The 19,602-nt window shown below is 41.7% G+C and overlaps 1 protein-coding gene across 3 annotated transcripts in view; it reads left to right on the top strand.

Moving 5' to 3' along the window:
- Positions 1 to 19,602, top strand: part of st3gal3b (ST3 beta-galactoside alpha-2,3-sialyltransferase 3b) — a 57,081-nt gene that overhangs the window by 10,662 nt on the left and 26,817 nt on the right. For 2 of the 3 annotated variants that reach the window (XM_053651000.1, XM_053651001.1), the window contains exons 2-7: positions 3,783 to 3,930; positions 10,132 to 10,200; positions 10,396 to 10,461; positions 10,556 to 10,603; positions 13,494 to 13,539; positions 17,851 to 17,943. In XM_053651000.1, the coding sequence (XP_053506975.1) occupies positions 3,795 to 3,930; positions 10,132 to 10,200; positions 10,396 to 10,461; positions 10,556 to 10,603; positions 13,494 to 13,539; positions 17,851 to 17,943 (458 nt within the window). In that variant the 5' untranslated portion in view covers positions 3,783 to 3,794. The remainder of the gene's footprint in view (positions 1 to 3,782; positions 3,931 to 10,131; positions 10,201 to 10,395; positions 10,462 to 10,555; positions 10,604 to 13,493; positions 13,540 to 17,850; positions 17,944 to 19,602) is intronic. The other variant, XM_053651003.1, reaches the window with a different exon arrangement.

Raw genomic sequence — 19,602 nt, 5'->3', positions numbered from 1 at the left:
TATACTGTATTACTATACTAATACTATACTACTACTATACTGTATTACTATACTAATACTATACTACTACTATACTGTACTACTATACTAATACTATACTACTATACTTATACTATACTCATACTATACTATTCTATACTATACTAGTACTATGCTAATGCTAATACTTATACTAATACTATACTATACTAATACTATACTTGGGAAATTGTCCAAACTGGCACCTAGATGTGACCATAAGTAAATTAAGAGTAGGCTGTAATTACAAAATAATTCGAGTTGTACAATGTGAGGTTTGGGTTTAGTTCATTAATTGCTTTACTGTTGTTTTGCGCATAAAATTTTAGTAGAAAAAAATCAGTATTTTAGATAATTGGTTATCTGAAATAAAAGGATCCCTCGTTAATCGCTAACACACTCACCTGGTGAACATTTAGCCCCAAGAGATGAAAAGCCAGACTTTGGCGTGCTCGTTTGTCTGAGAGACCGAACTCTACCATGCTGTCGGAAAAAAGAGAGCGAGAGAGAGAGATGAAGGATGCTTGTGCATCTGATGGGAAAAGAAGAACGTTAAGGGGGAAGAAAGCGGCTTGATTTGTTTGGAATTTTTAATTGTGATATCTTGTTGTTTAGAGGCAGATAAGTCTCTACATTTTGAAGGAAAAGGAGGAATTCACGATATAATATAAATATAATAACAAAACGATCAAAACTCAACAGAAATGTTTATTCCACTGTTTCTATCCTCTCACGACCAGCACGTTATCTGAAACGTAATGTAACGTTATGTGTTAAGCCACGCCCATTAACACATTCAGCTATTTTGAGAAGATTTTGCGGGAAAATGGTGTTTTTTGTTGTTGTTGTTTTTTGTTGTTTTTTTTTTAAATCTCTACTTCATGAAATTTTAAACGTTCGTTCCTTGCTCTAAATTAGAAAAAGGCTGCAGAGGAATTTTCCCAAAATGGTGATTATTGTTGGATTGATGTTAGATTTTTTTTGCTGAAACATGGCATAAAATCTATATATTTTTTTTATATATAAATAAATGATTTTAGAAAAAACAACTTGAGAGCGTCTTTCACAGTGAAATCATTAATTCAGCGAATTTTCGTTCTCACAACATTCCAGAGATGAGGTAGATTTTAGGTTTTATTAAGTATGCGAAGATTCATTGTGATATCATCTGTTTCGTGGGTTTTTTTTTTTGTCTTTTAAAGTAACCTGCAAGCAAAAAAGCACTCCTGTTATTCTAAATAATAATAATGATAAAAGCTGCAAGCAGCGTTTAACGGGGCCAAGCACCAATGGCGCAGCGAGCGTAATGCGGAGCTTGAAGAACAGGAAGTGGAGAAATAGAATGTACATGAATGAATATAAGGTTCAGAAGCAGAGCTGAGAATAAGATTGAACAGGAAATGAACAGAACAGAGGCATTTATTCGCAGGCCAAGTGGTTGAAAGGTTACTGAAGCCACTGCGCCACATAAGAAAGGAACCGAAAGACAAAATGTTACACAAACTTTTAAGAACTTGCCCCACATGGGACTCGAACCCAGGAGCTTTAGGATTAATGCTTGTTGTTTATCACAGTGCCCCACACATGTAATGACACCGAAAAAAATTTAATTATGGACAGTTTTCAAAAGTTATGTTTTTACCAAAAAAAAAAACCCTTATATTTCTAGAACACTAGGTGGCGCTGTGGTCAAATTTCTCAGGTACCTAGAGGACACGCTATGAATGATCGCTACCAAATTTTGTGCTGATATGTTAAATATTTTAAAAGATCGTACAATATATGACAGATTTTAAAATGGCGGACAGGCGGTTCGTCCGATCCTGGCACAATTGTTATCCACGGATTTACCATGACCCGGCGCTGTTCTCAAAATTCGGCATGGCCTCTCGCCTCGGATCACGCTGCTCATGAAGTCTACCAAATTTCGTTACGACTGATCGAAGCACGGCCGAGATCCGGCCTCTGGTCCAATTTTGGGTCAACGTCGTAAAATTTGCGACAGCGTAACTTCTAAACAAATACGAATATACAAAAATGTGTTCAGTCAGGTTTGTCCAACTCTGTCCAATGATCATCTGAGCCAATTCTGGTAAGACTTGGACAAAATGTGAATGAGGAGTAAGGGAAAAACTGAACACTGTACATTTCAAAATGGTGACTACTTGTAATGGGTGGAGTTTTACTGTAAGATGTGGATTGTGATCATCACGACGAGAGAAATCCGATCAACTAGATTTCGTTTCTCTAGGTCAAAGTGTTCAACAATTTTGAACTATTGGTGGCGCTATAGAGTTGGTCCTAGAGACCCCATAATTGGTACAGACACTATTTCATCATTTTACGGTTCATAGGGCTCCATAAACTCCCAGTGGGGAATAATAATAATAATAATAATAATAATAATAATAATAATAATAATGAGTAGAAAACAAATGGATTCAATAGGTGTCTACGCACCTTCAGTGCTTTGGCCCCTAATAATAATAATAATAATAATAATAATAATAATAAAAGTACCATTATTTCTTTCTAAAGTCTTTATACCCTGTAAGAATAAATGAATGTACAGAGCTGAGATGATGGACGGGATTGATTCACGTGAAAGCGCTCTATCACAGGGACGCACGTGCACAATGAAACTTTGGGCCTGTTTACACTCGGACGCTTTCCAAATGTCCCGTTTACTCAGCTTTGTGTACACACCATGCACTTTGCCCAGTCAATAACGCTCTCTGCGTTTTCCTCCCCACGCTGTTTACTCCACAGGTCAGATTTACGTCCTGCGTGTCACGTTATTTGCTCATCCTGCGGTCAGGTATACATAGTTCATGGCATTTGGCATTTGGTATTATCCTTAACCTGCGTCGACGTTCCCTCGCCGACCGCTCTCGCTTCTCTCTGGCGCGTCCTACGGGTCGTCGAGGATCTCGTGGGCGGAGCTTCACGAACGCGGGGCGGGATTCGTTTCGAGTCGTTCGAACCCGCGTCGTCTTACCTGATGCACCTTTTAAAATAAACGTCTCCTCACGAATCGGTGATTACACACCAGTCCCTGCGAATGAGCTGTTACTATAGAAACGATAACGTGACACCTTCTGACCAATCGGAGCCCGGAATTCAGAAGCGCTGCAGTGTAATGTTAACGCACTAAGAAACGAAGTTCTTAAAGTGGCGGTTAAGTAGAGCAGGGCTTCTCGGACCTCAGCCGTGAAATGCTTTCAATGTGTACTAGCGCCGTTACTCTAGAACCACTGGTTCTCGCGGACGCTTGCTGATCCGAGAGGTCGGAGATGAACGTTCAGACAGGTTCGAGCTGACAGGAAGGTTACAGTAACTTGAATAGCCACTCTTTACAACCGTGGTGAGCAGTAAAGCATATAAAGCATATAAAGTATATTTATTAGGCAGCAGGTGAACAGTCAGATCTCGATGTTGACGTGTTGGAAGCAGGAAAAATGGGCAAGCGTTAAACGAGTGTTAAAGAATCTCGAGGAACCTGTAGCACACAGAAACTGGACGGATGAAGAAGGGGAGAACTTTTCCATCTTCTCACCGCTGTTTCCACGCCGTGTCAGTACAGCGCTCGGACACGCCATAATTCTTCATCCTGGAGTTTCCATATTTCTTCTTCTCCTTGACATTTACAGCCCAGCTCCAGAATTATTAGCACCCTCGATAATGCCGGGAAAAGGAAAGAAAGACAGAATTACGGAAGAAACGAAAGGTATTTGTGGTTTAATTCGGGTTTCTCTCCCCTGTAGGCGAAGCAGCAGATGGTGCCATGTGAATGCCTGATGATCATGAAGGTCTCACACAAGCTGCTGTTTGCTCTGTGCCCAATGCTGGTCCTGGTCTTCATCTACTACTCCTCCGGGAAGCTTACTCTCCACATATGGGGATACAAATCACGTGAGTGACGTCCCCATCCTCGCCGTCTCACTTTATCTGTCGTCAGAGTCTCCGTCCTCGTCCGGACGTTCGGTCCGTCACGTCGTTCTGTGTCCGGTTCAGTCAGTAACGTCATCACGGGAATCAGTCAATATAACCAATACCAGATCCAAAACATAATATTCTGTAATATTTCCAGACATTATTAAACAATTCAACTTTTTCCTTCATTTTTTTAAACTTCCAAAAAATTTTTTTCGTTTTCCTGATAATGTTCACACGTCATATACATATAATCAGTTGATGAATAAAAGATTTAGATATATATATATTTTATTTATTTATTTATTTATTTATTATATATATGAAATTTGCGCAGACCAGATTAAACATCATTTTTTAAAACTTATTTCATTATGCACTTACCAACCTTCATTTCGTATTATTTCTTTGGTTTATTTACTTTCTTGTTGATTATTTGTTATACTTTTTTATTTAGTTAGTTAAAATTAAAATTAATTCGCAGACCAGATGAAACGATTAATGTCTGCCTTTGCTTCCATCCCTTTATTTAATTTTTATTTTTTTTAAATCATTTTCTTTTTAGGCATTTAGAGATTACATAAACCTTAAAACCTGTTTGTAGTACTGTAGTAAATTATTTTCAAAAAATGATTTTCGTGATTTATAAACAAAAAATTTTCAGATCAGATTAAATAGTTGCCTTCGCCCTACTTTTTTTTAAAAAACGATTTGAGTTATTTATTTATTTTTCTATTTAGCGAGAGGTTACAGGAATATTAAAACGATTTCTTATAATTTTTGTAAATCATATATAATAATATTCATAATAATATGCATTTATTTTAGTATACTTTTTTTTAGTATACCTACTTTTTCCATTTTAAAAAAAAAATTATGTGAATTATTTTTTTCTATTTAGTGAGAGATTACAGGAATATTAAAACAAACAATTTCTTATAATTATTTGTAAAAATCAGATATATTAATATTCATAATAATATAAATAATGTATATAAATAATCTATATAACTATATATATATAAAATTATATTTATTTAGATAAATGATGTATTTGGGAGAAGAAAGTAGTTAAAATAATGAGCTGAAGATATTAAGCGTAAGCAGAGTATGTGTTTACGGTGGAAACTCGGCTGGAGTTCTGGGATGTGTCCAGCAGAGGGAGCAAGAGAACAGCGAAGGGAATACAGGTCAGAACAGAGCCGAGGACTTGGGAATGTTCCACAGTCTGAAGTCTGAAATGAACTCTAGAGTTGAATCTGAATCTAAAAATAGCGGACTACCACGCTGCGAGCTCGTCGTGAAGGTGAGATGTAACGGTGTCGTAACGGTGTTAAAGACATTTAAAAAAAATTTGCACACGACAAAAGATGAAGTGGAAACATAAAAAAATATGAAATTAATGACTGCTGTAAATATTATTGCTGCACGGATGAACGGAACCGTTTCCAGGACTTTTTCTCCCCCTCGTTCGCTCCGTGACTCCGTGTGCTTGGCTGGCGCTCTCTGATGATGTCATCCTCTGACTTCCATCTCCTTGTCAGAATATGACAGAACAGCGGTTGATGGACGCGCACCACAAATCCTCTCTTTATTCACAATTTGGAAGAATTCAGCACATGAGCGTACCATATAAGGTCAAGTTCTTTACAAAAAGCCCAAATGTGAGTGTGCGTGCGTGTGCGTGCGTGTGCGTGCGTGTGTGCTTGTGTGCGTGTGTGTTGTGTCCAGTTCACTCGGCTGGATGACGTACGAGTTTCAGGCGGTGTTTTATAGCGAATAACTCCGTACCGAGGAGCAGAGCATCACTCACCGCTCCAGCGAGATTAAAGTCCTGGCAGGAAAAATAATAACGATAATAATAATAATTCAAACACGCACATTTCCCCCGTCTCCTGCCAGGACGTGTTCGACGTCGAGGTGGAAAATGTAAAAATATGGATATAAAACCATTACACTGTGTTTAACTGTTTATTAAAATGTGCAGCGTATCCTCTCTTTTAAATGTTTTATTTCTTTCTAGTTTGATATGAAAGACTCTCTGGGTGTGTGGACCTGGACGTGCTCTCGCTGGGCCTCGCTTCCTCGTCTACAGCAATACGGCGCATTTAACTGCTTTTAATGGTTACTTCAGCCTCTCGTACGCTGCTTTCATTTCTGTTCAAGATAAAAATGGAACAGTTTTTGTTTTGTTGTTTATTGTTGTTGTTGTTGTTGTTGTTGTTTCAGTTTTTTGTTTTTATTTTGAACGGAAAAGAAATGGAGGCCAGGTTCCATCAGATCTCCGTGTTTAAAGACTCGGGACTTGTGGTGCGATCGAGTGGAGTTTACCGCCCAGAAGTTGATTATTTTCCTTTAACCGCACGTCCCCAAGGGCTTTACTCCTCTCACGCCGCGGCACCTTTCCGAAAACACGCCGTACTTTACGTTATTGAAATCTTTTTTATCTGTTTATAGTTACGCTCAGCTATAGACGCTCATTCCCTCCTCCCCTACCTTATTCTCTCTCTCTCTCTCTCTCTCTCTCTCGCACACGTTCTCTCTCACCTCTTTCTCACACGCTCTCTCACTTTCTCTCACACACACTCTCTCTCACACTCTCTCTCACTCTCTCACACACACTCTCTCTCTCTCTCTCACACACGCTCTCTCACTTTCTCTCACACACGCTCTCTCTCTCTCACTCTCACACACGCTCTCTCTCACACACGCTCTCTCTCTCACTTTCTCTCACACGCTCTCTCTCTCACACTCTCTCTCACTCTCTCACACACTCTCTCTCTCTCTCTCACACACGCTCTCTCACTTTCTCTCACACACGCTCTCTCTCTCTCACTCTCACACACGCTCTCTCTCACACACGCTCTCTCTCTCACTTTCTCTCACACGCTCTCTCTCTCACACTCTCTCTCACTCTCTCACACACACTCTCTCTCTCTCTCTCACACACGCTCTCTCACTTTCTCTCACACACACTCTCTCTCACTCCCTCACACACGCTCTCTCTCTCACTTTCTCTCACACACGCTCTCTCTCTCTCACTCTCACACACGCTCTCTCTCTCACTTTCTCTCACACACGCTCTCTCTCTCACACTCTCTCTCACTCTCTCACACACGCTCTCTCTCACTTTCTCTCACACACGCTCTCTCTCTCACACTCTCTCTCACTCTCTCACACACGCTCTCTCTCTCACTTTCTCTCACACACGCTCTCTCTCACACTCTCTCACTCTCTCACACGCTTTCTTTCACACACTCTCACTCTCTCACACATGCTGTCTCACTTTCTCTCACGCACGCTCTCTCTCTCACACACGTTCTCACACACGCTCTCTCTCACTTTCTCTCACACGCGCTCTCTCTCTCTCACACACACTCTCTCACACACACTGTCTCACACACGCTCTCTCTCTCACACACGCTCTCTCTCTGTCTCTCTCTCGCTCTCTCACACACGCTCTCTCTCTGTCTCTCTCTCGCTCTCTCACACACGCTCTCTCTCTGTCTCTCTCTCGCTCTCTCACACACGCTCTCTCTCTCACACATGTTCTCTCTCTCTCTCTCTCTCTCACACGCTCTCTCTCTCACACGTTCTCTCTCTCTCAGTTAATAGTAGGGAAGAATAAAACAACCCCACTCAGCTTTGCTGTTACGCAAAAAGCGTAAACTCGCCTGTCCGAAGCTCTGACGTTGGAGACTCCTTCCCTGCATGTTAATCAAATAAAAGGAAATCTCCTCACAGATCTTCATTTAAAGCAGCGGGTCCCCTGAGCGAGTTACTACAGCAAAGATACCGTACTAGAACCGGTGCAGTAATATTTATTATTCATATTAATACCAATATAATATATATAAACCTGCGCTACTGTCAGAGCTAGTTCTTGGAGAACGAACCGACGCCTCCTCTTCTGACCAATCGCGGTCCAGTATCCAGCAGCAGCAGCAGCAGCGTGTGGTGTACACGTGTCTTAACGTGTCACGTTCGAGTGTCTTTCGAACGTGATCTTTCGGGGAAAGGAAGCGAAAGCAGTTCTTTTAAAGCAACAGCGCTAAACATTTGAGTAATTTCTGGCGTATTTATTTTATCTCGCGTAAACAGAAGACGTTTTGTTTAGCGGCGTTCCTGACCTAAAGTATTTTTAGCCCAAACATGTTTCTAAAACAACAAAAAACTAAACGTTTTAATATTAATGCTCTTGACGACGATAAACGAAACGTTTCTAATCTTAGAAAATTCGGAGTGTAAGTCACTCCGAGGAAAAGGTAAACGCGAGCCGGATGCCGACTGACGCGTCGTCCGCGTGGATTCAGGTTCTAGCGAACCGGAGCGTCGCGGCCACGGCGGACGCACGCGGCCGTGTTGATGGATCTGTTGCTTTGTAAGACTTGTCAGCGGTTCGGTCGTGTTTTCCTCGACCGTCTTTATCATCCTGAACTTCTGTTTGAGAGGGAGGGGAAAAAAAAACAGTTTGGAGAAGAAGAAGAAGAAGAAGAAAAAACGCAGGCGGATTAATTATAAACAGCGCCATTCAGCAGCTGTTCTGGGTTTATTTTGGAAAATTACGCAGACCTGGGAAGGGTTTTTCTTTGAACCTGAGTCCTGTTATGCAAGGCCTTTTGCTCGAATTGTAAAGATGAATCGCAGCGAGTGGCTTTGAAAGGGTAAGTGGGAAGGAAGCGCAACCCTTTTTGTGATGATGAATAACAAAAGAGAGGGCAAAAAAAACACACACACACACACACAACCCCAAAAACAAAAAACACTCGGCAGCATGTTTGGCATGAACGCCGAGGCCGTGCTTTTGAAAGATTTTCGGCGGGTCATCTCGCTCAGACATGTCACGTTCATCTCCACTGCGTCTGTTTGTTTATTTATTTATTTATTTATTTATTTATTTAAGGTAGTTGGGGAGATCTGCACCGTGATCTTAAAAAAAACCCAGAGTGCTTTTGGGTTCATTTACGCCATATTTTACATTATTATTATTATTATTATTATTATTCTTATTTTTACCGTTAACCGTAAAGCTGGTTCGGTCAGAGATTCGGTGCTGAACATCTTGCTCGTCCCTAGCTAACGATCGTATCCTAGCTGAACGTTACGTCTCGAGGAACATTTTTAGGTTCTTAAAACAGTCCATTTCTAAAAAAAAATAATAATAATAATAACGTTCCTGACATTTTTTTTTTTTATCCAGTGCAAACGGTTCCACGGTGTTCATCTCTGATCAAGCCGTTCCACTCCAGCAGAAACGTTCTGCATCCCAGAAACGTTCCGAAACACTCTTTCGATCCTGCGCGATACTGACCGAACGTCGTCCGTTAGCCGTGTCTGGTTCTCTGGTCTGTCCGCTCCATGTGCTCTTGATGGGGTTCGGGTTCTTGTCCGGTTCCTCAGCTTCCCATCGGCGCTTGGTTCCACGTAGCTATCCGGAACCCTTCGGGACCGGGACGGTTCTTGCTACCCGTGCGTGCTCGCTCGCCTCCGCAGCTCTACAGCACTGCGTGTGTGGCTTAGCGGCATTATTTAAGATCTGAAGAACTCTGAGTTTGTAAAGCGCACGTCTACGGCAGCAGGGACGGCTACAGCGACCGACAGACCGCACCGATCCTGCTTCTTTCTGGCGTCGTCTGGGGATCTCGGGTTGCACGATAAAGTTCACGCTCAGAAACGTACGTGAAAAAGACGTAAAACCGCGATCGGGCTTTTAGATATTCCGGGGTTGTTGTTTTTTTTGGGGGTTTTTTTGACGCAATTTATCATTCATCCACTAGAGGGCTGCTAGAGCAGCTACCGTTTGTCGGTTTTCTTAAAATCGAGGTTGCGGTGAGGTTTATTATAACGAATGTTTTTGTAGTCCGCGTAAATTGTCAACCGCCGCTTTGATTTACGAGGCGAGACGACGCGACGTTAACGCAGGATGCGTTTCCTGGTTGCTATGGCGTCCCTGCAGCTATCGATGATCGAGTAAACGTCCTGTAAATAAGCACAGCTTCGGCTTCCGGAACGTTTCGGAAGACTTCTTCCGTGCAACTTTTTTTGTCTGTCTGTTTGTCTCTTTTGGCTTGCGTTTGTTTTTCGCTGCACATAGAGAAATGAAAAGTCATGCTTGATGAGCACTGTGGGTTTAGTCCGCTTTGTCACACTGCTGAATTTTTGACCCTTTTTGTTTCACAGATGTACACGTGGAGTCGTCTGTTTCTCTAAAGCCCACCAAACCTAAAGCTAAACCTAAAGTGACTGCAGGTAGAAACCTCAAATCTGTGCTAATGGTGATGGGTCTGATGATGGGTCTGATGATGGTGGGATGTGGTTTGTTTTGGGGTTTATTTGTTTTCTCTGTATATATTTTTCTTGGTGGTGAATTCATCCTAACACATCCTAACACATCCTGATGTTCTAATGTGAATAATGACTAATTCACTGTATGACTAAATGCAGGACCAAACGGACCAGAGCGCTACGGAACCACTAACCATTTCATCAGAACTTCTTTTCACATGATTGGTAATGATTTCAGGGTGGTCAAAGTTCAATATTTCCCATAATGCTCTGCTCCGGGAGTCGGCAGCCGGGTCTAACTGATGGTTTTGTCTTTCAGAGCCAGAAACGGTGGACATCGTCTCCAAGGGACAGGTAGTAGACTCAGGTACAGGCTCACCCTGGTCCAAAACGAGGCATGTGCCGAGAATTGTTAAAGGGTTGTTTTTGTTAAACATCGCGATAATTGTGTAACGTGTATCGAATTTCTGCAGCTGTTTATTTATTTACTTATTTATTTATTTGGCGTATTTGTTTACTTGCGTCGCTTAACTCGCCGGCGTGGCTCATCTAAGTAACCTCGCTAGCTCTACCGTATAGTACTGTATAGCGGGGTGTTATCACGCTTAGCTTGCGTTTGTGAACGTGTTCCTCAGTTCCTCACTTTGTTTGAATATTATGGGATGGCTCCAAGAAGGTCATACGTGAGGCTGCTTTGAATTTAGTCAGAAATAAGGAAGCGTACGAGACGGCCGTTCCCGCGCCGCTTGGCGAGACGGACGCGGAAGTTATCGCGCGCGTACCGATATCACGACCTGCCGTATGACAGATCATCGGCGCGTGCCCGGTCCCAGCTCAGGATGGCGGGTTTCCTGTTTCTGCACACGATCACGTCTTCAGATAAACACGACTGTTTATTCGTGTGCCGTCAATACGCTTCATTTACACGGCATTCCGACTTCTTCTTCGCCTGATCCGAACCTCTAAATACCTTTGAACGGCTGCGGGGCGGGGCGCGTGCGATCCGTTCCACGCACGAAACCTGAAGTTGTTTTCCTGGATGTTCTTGCTGAATGTTTGTCTACTGATTCCAGAAGTCCACAGGGTCACGGCGTTCGTCTCGCCACAGCGCTCTTCTCTTTCCAGCAGTTTCCCAAACCACTTAAGAGCTGGGAAAAAAAAAAAGAATCCTTCCAGTAACAAGCGGTGATGTTGCAGACGGGTCGCTGTAGCCACTAAAGTAAAAACGTAGGAGGAATCATGACGTAGGTTAACTCCCTGACTGACTGCTGGTCTTTACGAGAAGGTTGTAGTTAGTCAGCTAGCTAGGAAGAACACCAGTTAACATGCTAATTTTCGTTCCCAGTGACCTGTTACCAGTTGGTGATTTGGCGTTAGACACGAAACCGAATTATTAAAGCGTCCATCCATGTATTCCAGTCCAATTATTTATTATTCAGTAAATAAGCTTTATTTAAAGACAATCAACACTTCAGTAAACGTAAATATCTATTTTAAAATAGTTTAGGTGGTTTTACGACAATCTAGTAAATCAGCCGTGTTCGGTCCGTCTTCCGAACTGGCATTTCCGCGTGTTGTGTAGACGCCGTTTTGGGTCGCTCTTTATGTTCCGAATGTTTTAGTCTTTTATCGGTTTAGACGTGTTGGAATGTTAAGAGTAGCCGTCCATGTTTCCGTCCACGTATTTTTATGCGGGTTTTGGGATTTCGCGTAGATAAACGTTGGATGGAAACACCAGATGCGAATAAAATCTATCGTTCTACTGATAAATTCCTCGATGCGCATCAAAAAATAAACGGCACGTGACTTTGCCTCAACGAATCATGTGACTGGATGATTGACTCGGAAAAGTAAAAATGGCGGCGAGTCGGCCGCGCCGGTTTCCCCGGACGTGACGATTTAGTTGTCTTGAACACGCGGGATGGAAACGACGCTTTATTCACAAATGTTTTAGGCGATAATCCAATTTTCCACCCTAGTTAAATTCACAAATTGGATTTAAACGTGGCTTCTGACCGAAAAAGACGTCGTCCAGACGTCAACTTCTGAATTAGCAAAACGTTAAACTGTCATTTTTGCGCTTTTTCCTCGAACCTCGTCCCGACATACGTAATGCGTTTTGTTTGGAGGTTTTTTTTTTGCTAAATTTTGCTAGCGTTAGCTAAATGTCTGCTAATCAAACAGAATCCATACGTTACGTCCAATATGATTTGCTAGTTTTATATAATTTTGCCGTAGGTCCCACCCCTTTCTCTTTTGCTACAGTTAGAAAGCGAAAAGTTACATTTCTAACTAAAATCTATCAAGTATTCCCTTTTACCTGTAGCTTCAAAGTAAAAATAAAAGAAGCTAACACCGGACATCCTTACCGATTTGAAAAATTTTGCGTACGTTTCCGATCGATTTTTTAAAAAAATAAAAAATTTCCGCCACACTCTTCTTTTAAGTTCGTTATCCTTCTGCTGTGATCTAATCTGCAGCTACTTCTTTCCTGTCTGTAGCGCTGAGATCCCGCTCCGTCTAATCTGCAGCTCCGTCTAATCTGCAGCTCCGGCTTTTTCACTTTTCCTCTGCAGAGATTCTGTCTCGGAAAACTAACAATGCATCTTTCACAGGCTTCAAAAGTATCTCCCCATCTTTTCCCCCCTTTTTCTGCGCATCTGATTATTTAAAAAAAAATCAACAAAAATACTGACAACGAAATGCTTTTACAATTCACGTAGTCTTTGGTTGCATGTCTAAGAGTAAAATCAGATGTGTTTCCTGCTGTTGAAGTCATTTTTAATACTTTTTTATTTTTTCCCCCTCATTCTATAGCGCTGCTGAGCTTCATACGAATGCTGACTCGCTTCCGTCGGAATCTTCTGGCTTATTTTGACTCGCGGAAACAAAAACGCAAGCCCTTTTCTTGCCTTTTCTTTCTTTAAGCTCATTGCACTTTTATTTATTTATTTATTTATTTTTAAATTTTATTTTATTTATTTTCCTGGACATGAGCACGTATGGTTTTGAGGTTTGATGGGGAGGAGTATGCTGGCTGGCTGAGCTCCGCTTCTTTCACCTGCCACCGCAGCTTCATGACCTCATCACAGCAGAGGTTTTCTCTTCACTAGCACCGACAACAACAACGCTAATGATGATGCATGAACGATGGCCGGGCGTTTCAGTGTTTGCTTTCGCTCAGCCTGCGATGAACTCGTCCTCATTAGTGTGTCTTCTCTCTCTCTCTCCCTCCCTCTCTCTCTCTCTCTCTGCAGCAACGCTCGATAACCAGGGCTTTCTTCTGACGCTGGACGCAAAGCTGTAAGTCGGTTTTATTTATTATGAACTCATTCCTCACTGCATTGTGTTAGCGTTAAAGTTACTGCAGTTTCTAAACAATGGCGTCGCTAATCTTAAATGCCTAGCTAGCTTGGGTGTTAGCCAGTGTTAGTGCTTTTTAGAAAATAAGTGTAAAAAAAATAATAAAATCAGTAGCTAGCCTGCTGAACGAGCGGGACGCTCCAGTGTATTTGCCGAGTCCCAAAACATATTTAACGACGCTAAAAAGTGGTAGCTTACATGATTAATGCCAAAATGGGTGCAATGATGAAGACTGGGGATGTGAAGAAAGAGGTAGAATTAACCAACAGGGAGAATAAGTGATTAGTCAGATCTTCAAGAAGCCTAGTGTAAAAGCAGACTGGCCGAGTAACCAATGGGGCCGCAGTTCCTGCTTCCAGACTTACTGCAACTAATCAGACTGCAGTTTCAAAGCAAAATGATCAGACAAGAAGTTTCCCCTCCCCAATGTTACAGTAACCAATCAGACTTCAGTTCCTGCCCTGTATACCCACTCTAACCAGTCAGACTTCAGTGCCTGCCCTGAATAAAAACTCGAACCAATCAGACTTCAGTCCCTGCCCTGTATAAAAACTCTAACCAATCAGACTTCAGTCCCTGCCCTGTATAAAAACTCTAACCAATCAGACTTCAGTCCCTGCCCTGTATACCCACTTGAACCAATCAGACTTCAGTGCCTGCCCTGTATACCCACTCGAATCAATCAGACTTCAGTGCCTGCCCTGTATACCCACTCGAACCAATCAGACTTCAGGGCCTGCCCTGTATACCCACTCGAACCAATCAGACTTCAGTCCCTGCCCTGTATACCCACTCGAACCAATCAGACTTCAGTGCCTGCCCTGTATACCCACTTGAACCAATCAGACTTCAGTCCCTGCCCTGAATAAAAACTCGAACCAATCAGACTTCAGTCCCTGCCCTGTATAAAAACTCTAACCATTCAGACTTCAGTCCCTGCCCTGTATACCCACTCGAACCAATCAGACTTCAGTGCCTGCCCTGTATACCCACTCGAACCAATCAGACTTCAGTTCTTGTTTCCATTGCCATGGTAACCAGTCACACAGTTTTGAAGTAAGATTATATCTCTGTTTGTGGAAGGATTCAAGCTTTTTCTTTGGACATGAATCAATGAAAAAATACCCCCAGTAGTTCACTCGTTTATCGCCTCATGACTCTCCCTCGACTTTCCTCGATTTGTGGCTTTTTGCCTTTAATTACATCTGAGCAGTCACGGCCAGTGTAGCCAGTGCTTTGGACACTTCCTTTTTTTTCTTTCTTTTCTTATTTACCTTCACTGCCCAGTTACTGGTTCATCTTCATATCCGTAAACCTGTTCTCAGAGCCAACTGTACTTTAGCTCGGCATGTTCTTGACCTGTTCAGTGGTTTGGATCTCGCTTTATTCTACATCATTATCCTTTCTGATGCCTCTGTACCTTCCAGCTGGAGATGTTGCTCTGGTCAGCGCTGCCCTTCGTGGTTGAAAGTTCCGCTCGACCGTCCTCACGTCGTCACACCCCGATCTTCTCTGATCCCATCTTCCCATCTTGTCTTGTGCTTCTTCCCGACATACCATCTGATTTGTTCCTGCGTAATGTTTTCCTCTGTCTCTGATTAATTCATTCAGATTTTCCAGCCCCACGATGGCCTGCTTTACGTACACAGAGTCTTCAAGTTGAGAGACTCCAGATGCAAATGCCACACATGGAAATGACTCTAGATCTATTATTTTGTCCCATGCGCATGAATGCAACATTAGTAATAATACACCAAGCAGCCAAGTGTCCAGTCGTTATTGGTCGATTGAAAACAGGATGAGATTCCTCTATTACTGTTATAAACAGGGGTTAATTTGGAAGGGGGTGGAACTGTCTTGGATTAGATCTCATGCCAGTGATGAGCGAGTCGACCTGAATTAACAGTAACGTAGGGTTAACGTGAGGCTCCGCACACAACCTAACGTTACGCCGATCGTCTGGGATAACGTGGGAGGCAAATGAAACGTCGTAATAGAATACTGTGCGTTCGATGTGCAGATCTGAATTAGATCGCCTCGCTAACGAGATTAGATTACACTATGGACTACGCGAGCTAGCTAGCCTAATCACCAACCCAACATGCTAGCTACGTTTCGCATAATTTGGCTAACGATGTTAGGCACAATTAGGTTTTGATTCGAGGTAGATTCGAGCATATATCATCGCACGTTTGCTTAGCTGAACATGGTCCACTTCATCAAAACGAAGGCTGAAATTTATGTAAATTTATGTAAATTTATGCTCTAGTAGTGTATTTTTAACATTCTAAAGATACACTGCAGAGATCGTGTGCGTTTAACGTTCTACAGACGTTGCCGTAGGTGTTTTTGGGTTTTTTTTAAACAGTCGAGTTCACACAAAAACACGATTATAAATAAAAGAAGATTCTTAAATGTTTAAACGTTAAAACTTATTGAACTGAATACAAAACGTACATACAGTGGAATTTTTCTCTCTCTTTTTTTTATCCATTTAGAGTTGCGTCGGATGCTGTGGAACGTTTCTGAAATGATCCAACCTGACTAGCCGCGATCGCGGAAACCATGCTAGCTCGTAAGGCTGGCCGATAAGGCGATATATCGGTATCGTGATATTTACGACGAACCCGTCGGGCGTACATAATTTGACGTTTTAAAATTCGTACGTTATTTCTGCCGTTTTAATTTTGTTAACGTTACATAACGTAAAAATAAATGAATTTATTATTTATTTCCCACCCTTTTCGTTGCTAAATACTTAATAATAAACAAAAGTTTAATTATTAACAATCCTTCGTACTGTTATCTGTAAATGACGCATCGTAGGAAAGTATCGCGACGCGACATTTTGGTTGGATCGCCCGTCCCTCCTACCTAAACTTCCCTCTTGTGGTCGCTGTCGTGCTTTTATGTTCGAGTTTATCAGAGTGGCACCCGTGTCCCGTAATGAAACCGTTTGTTTTGGTTTTTACAGATTTGCGAGTTTCGAGGCTGTTCGCTGTCTGGTTCCGTTTTTGATAGCGATGCGTCCCGAGAGTCAGCTTTGATCTGCTTTAACGGAGTCGACTTTTCTCATGGTGGTCCAGCTAGTGCGTGTCCATCCTCGCCCACTTCTATCTCAGTGCTCTTGACCAGCGCGCACACACACACACACACACACACACACACACGCACGCTCACGCTACACACGCTAGAGCACTGCTCAGCCTCATCGGCTGCCCGCTCGTCTCCCAGCACTCTGTTTATTTAAACTGCTCTCGGTGTGTATTACAGGTTTATTAATGACTTACAAGAATTTCAATTTCGTTCCTCCACTCCCGAGTCCCCAGTCCTCCTTTTTTTTTTCTTCTTCTTTCCTCCAGACCAGACACGTCTTTAAACGCTCAGGAATTGCTACGCTGTACGTTGTACGATTTTCGGTCTTACTAATACACGCTTCACGTTTCAATTCCGTGAGCCTCATCTTAAATATTGGCACCTCTTTGCACCGTTGGTGCAAAATAAGAAATGGAGGAAGAATGAAAAGGAATCGGAGAAAAAAAAATTGCTTATATGAAGCTGATTTGTCGGAAGAAACGTTCTGTCACAGCGTTCTGCAGCATAAATGATAAACAAGGCAAGAGCCACACGAATTTCTTGCTTAAGTGAGGCACCTTAATAATATTAGTAGTAATATTACTTTTTATGCGTTTTTAAAAAATTAAATAAAAACTAGCTCTCAAAGTAATTTGCAGAGCGCAGAAAATAGTTAATGTGAAATAATAGTAAGAAGAAGAAGAAATAAGAAAAAAAAAAAATAACCTAAGAGTTGGAAGTGAAGTCAGTGATGGGAAATTATTATTAAATCATATGTTAATTGTAGTTTTGTTGTTTAAGTGTAATTGTGTGTTTTTTTTAATTATAGAATATTGTAACTTTATTTTTTATTTATTTACTCTTACTGTTTTTACTCGTGCATGTGCAGTGTATTTTTTTTATTATTATTTTACTTACTTTTCTTTGTAAATTGTGTTCACTTTTAATTTCTTTATTTAAAAGTATTTTTTTACTTATTTTATTTATATATTTTTTTTTACTTTATTTATTCGGGAACATTTACAGCTGAAGGCTCAATCTTTATGTAAATTTTTTTTTATTAATGATTTATTTATTTTTAATTTTTTATTATTATTATTATTATTTTTTTAACAATATATTTGTTTAATTCTCAACTTCTTACCCGTATAAATGTTACACCGTTGTTGTGTGCAGCCCGGTGGAGTTGATGCACAGGTATGAGAACCTCAGCACTGGAGCCTGTAAACCCGGCTACGCCGCCGCCAAGATGACCGCCATCTTCCCAAAGTAAGAACCAACCGCTTTACGTAATTTACCGCCAACCTTTTCCCGTAGTTTAGCACACCAAAAGTTTTAAGTATGTAAAGTTTAGCCTGTACACACTTCGCTACTGTACTGCCCCAACATCATAGCATCAACATCTGCCAACCCGCACGTCGCAACCAGATGTGGAGGACGTACCTATGTATCGTATATGTCTTCGGAATAGAGCGAGTTCCATACGATCGGGATTGTTACCGTAACCGTATCGTGCTTGGTCACGGTTCACGTTACCCACTGAAATTGATTTCTTTCTACATTTTCTTCAGCGTCTCGATTTTTTAGCTTATAACCACAGCACGGCGAAAATACCGACGACGTAAGAGATTTTTTTTTCCGATAGCCGTATTGAAACAGGGTTAGTGTTGGACGACGAGGCGGGAGATTTTAGTCCAAATCCTTCAGTCCAAATTGCTCACATACGCACGTTTCTGTAAAGTTTACGTCCGTAATTTATAAAAATGAGCTCTGGAAATAACTCCAAAAAATATTTTTTTAAAATGTAAATAAATAAATAAATAAAAATACAGGCCAGATTTATGAGGACGTATCGGACGTATCGTATGAGCGACGCTTCCGAAGGTTTTGGTTCTTGGATAAGTTTCTGAGAACGTCATGGTAGGTCATGTGACCTACCCAAGATCATTGCACGTGCATTGTGCCAGGCCACGCCCCCTACACTAAGCACTTATAATACATAATAATAATAAGTGCATGTTGTACGCATATGTCATTTTGACCTTGATGATTATACGTGTGCATCCCGAAGAGCTCCGTGATTTATTTATTTATTTATTTATTTATTTATTGTGTCTTCCGGAAAGCTAATCCCGTCCAAATAGTGTTTTATTTGTTCAGAGCCTTCCTTTACATCCAGGGATTCTTTCCAACCGGTTTCTCTTTACGTTTCCCGCTTCCTACCGCCGTTCCGTCTCGCCCCACGGAGGACTCTCCCTCCTAAATCCGAGCCGACGAGCGACCTTCACGAAGAGCCGGCGTTTTCCGTCAGGATTTCCTGGCCAACAATACTTCTCTTGTCCACGTTCCGCGCTGAAAGCCGTCTGTCAAGCGGCTACCGTGGAGGCGGGAATGACTCAACATCCTCCGCTTAATCAGATCTGGAGATCGCTCGATGATCTGCGATGATGTCACCCGTCTCCATTTGTTCCCCATCTTTAGATCCATCTTCCAGAGGCAGTCATTTTTTTTTCTTCTTCTTCTTCTTTTTTTTTCCCCCCTCCCATCGCAGCACGAGTCAACAAGCGATTGTTTCGCTCAAGAGGTTCATTTTTCTGTCATCGCTGAGGAATTGTTTAGAGATTAACTCTGTAAGGGTCACGTGACATCATTTCCAAGTCGGTGAAAGAGCTTCCTAACGGTAACACGGCGGCAGATTAGTACGCGGATTCCTTTCTTTTCCTTTTCCCCTTTTGAGCAGTTTGTTCCAATGGAGTTTTGAGTGGAAAAAATGGGCGGAGTCATTTATTTATTTATTTATCTATTTATTTATTTATTCCTTGCTGTAGGAACAGTTCTGCTTTTAATTCATTTACTCTGCTAATGCGTAAATCTTAGTACTCGGTACTGATCTAATGTTCTCATCGGCTAATTTTCTGAAAAATTCAT

The sequence above is a fragment of the Ictalurus furcatus genome, chromosome 20 (genome assembly GCF_023375685.1).
Source record: "Ictalurus furcatus strain D&B chromosome 20, Billie_1.0, whole genome shotgun sequence".
In the NCBI taxonomy this organism is placed as follows: domain Eukaryota; kingdom Metazoa; phylum Chordata; class Actinopteri; order Siluriformes; family Ictaluridae; genus Ictalurus; species Ictalurus furcatus.
The sequence above is the reverse complement of the archived record's forward strand: the minus strand, read 5'-3'. Positions and strand labels throughout refer to the sequence as shown.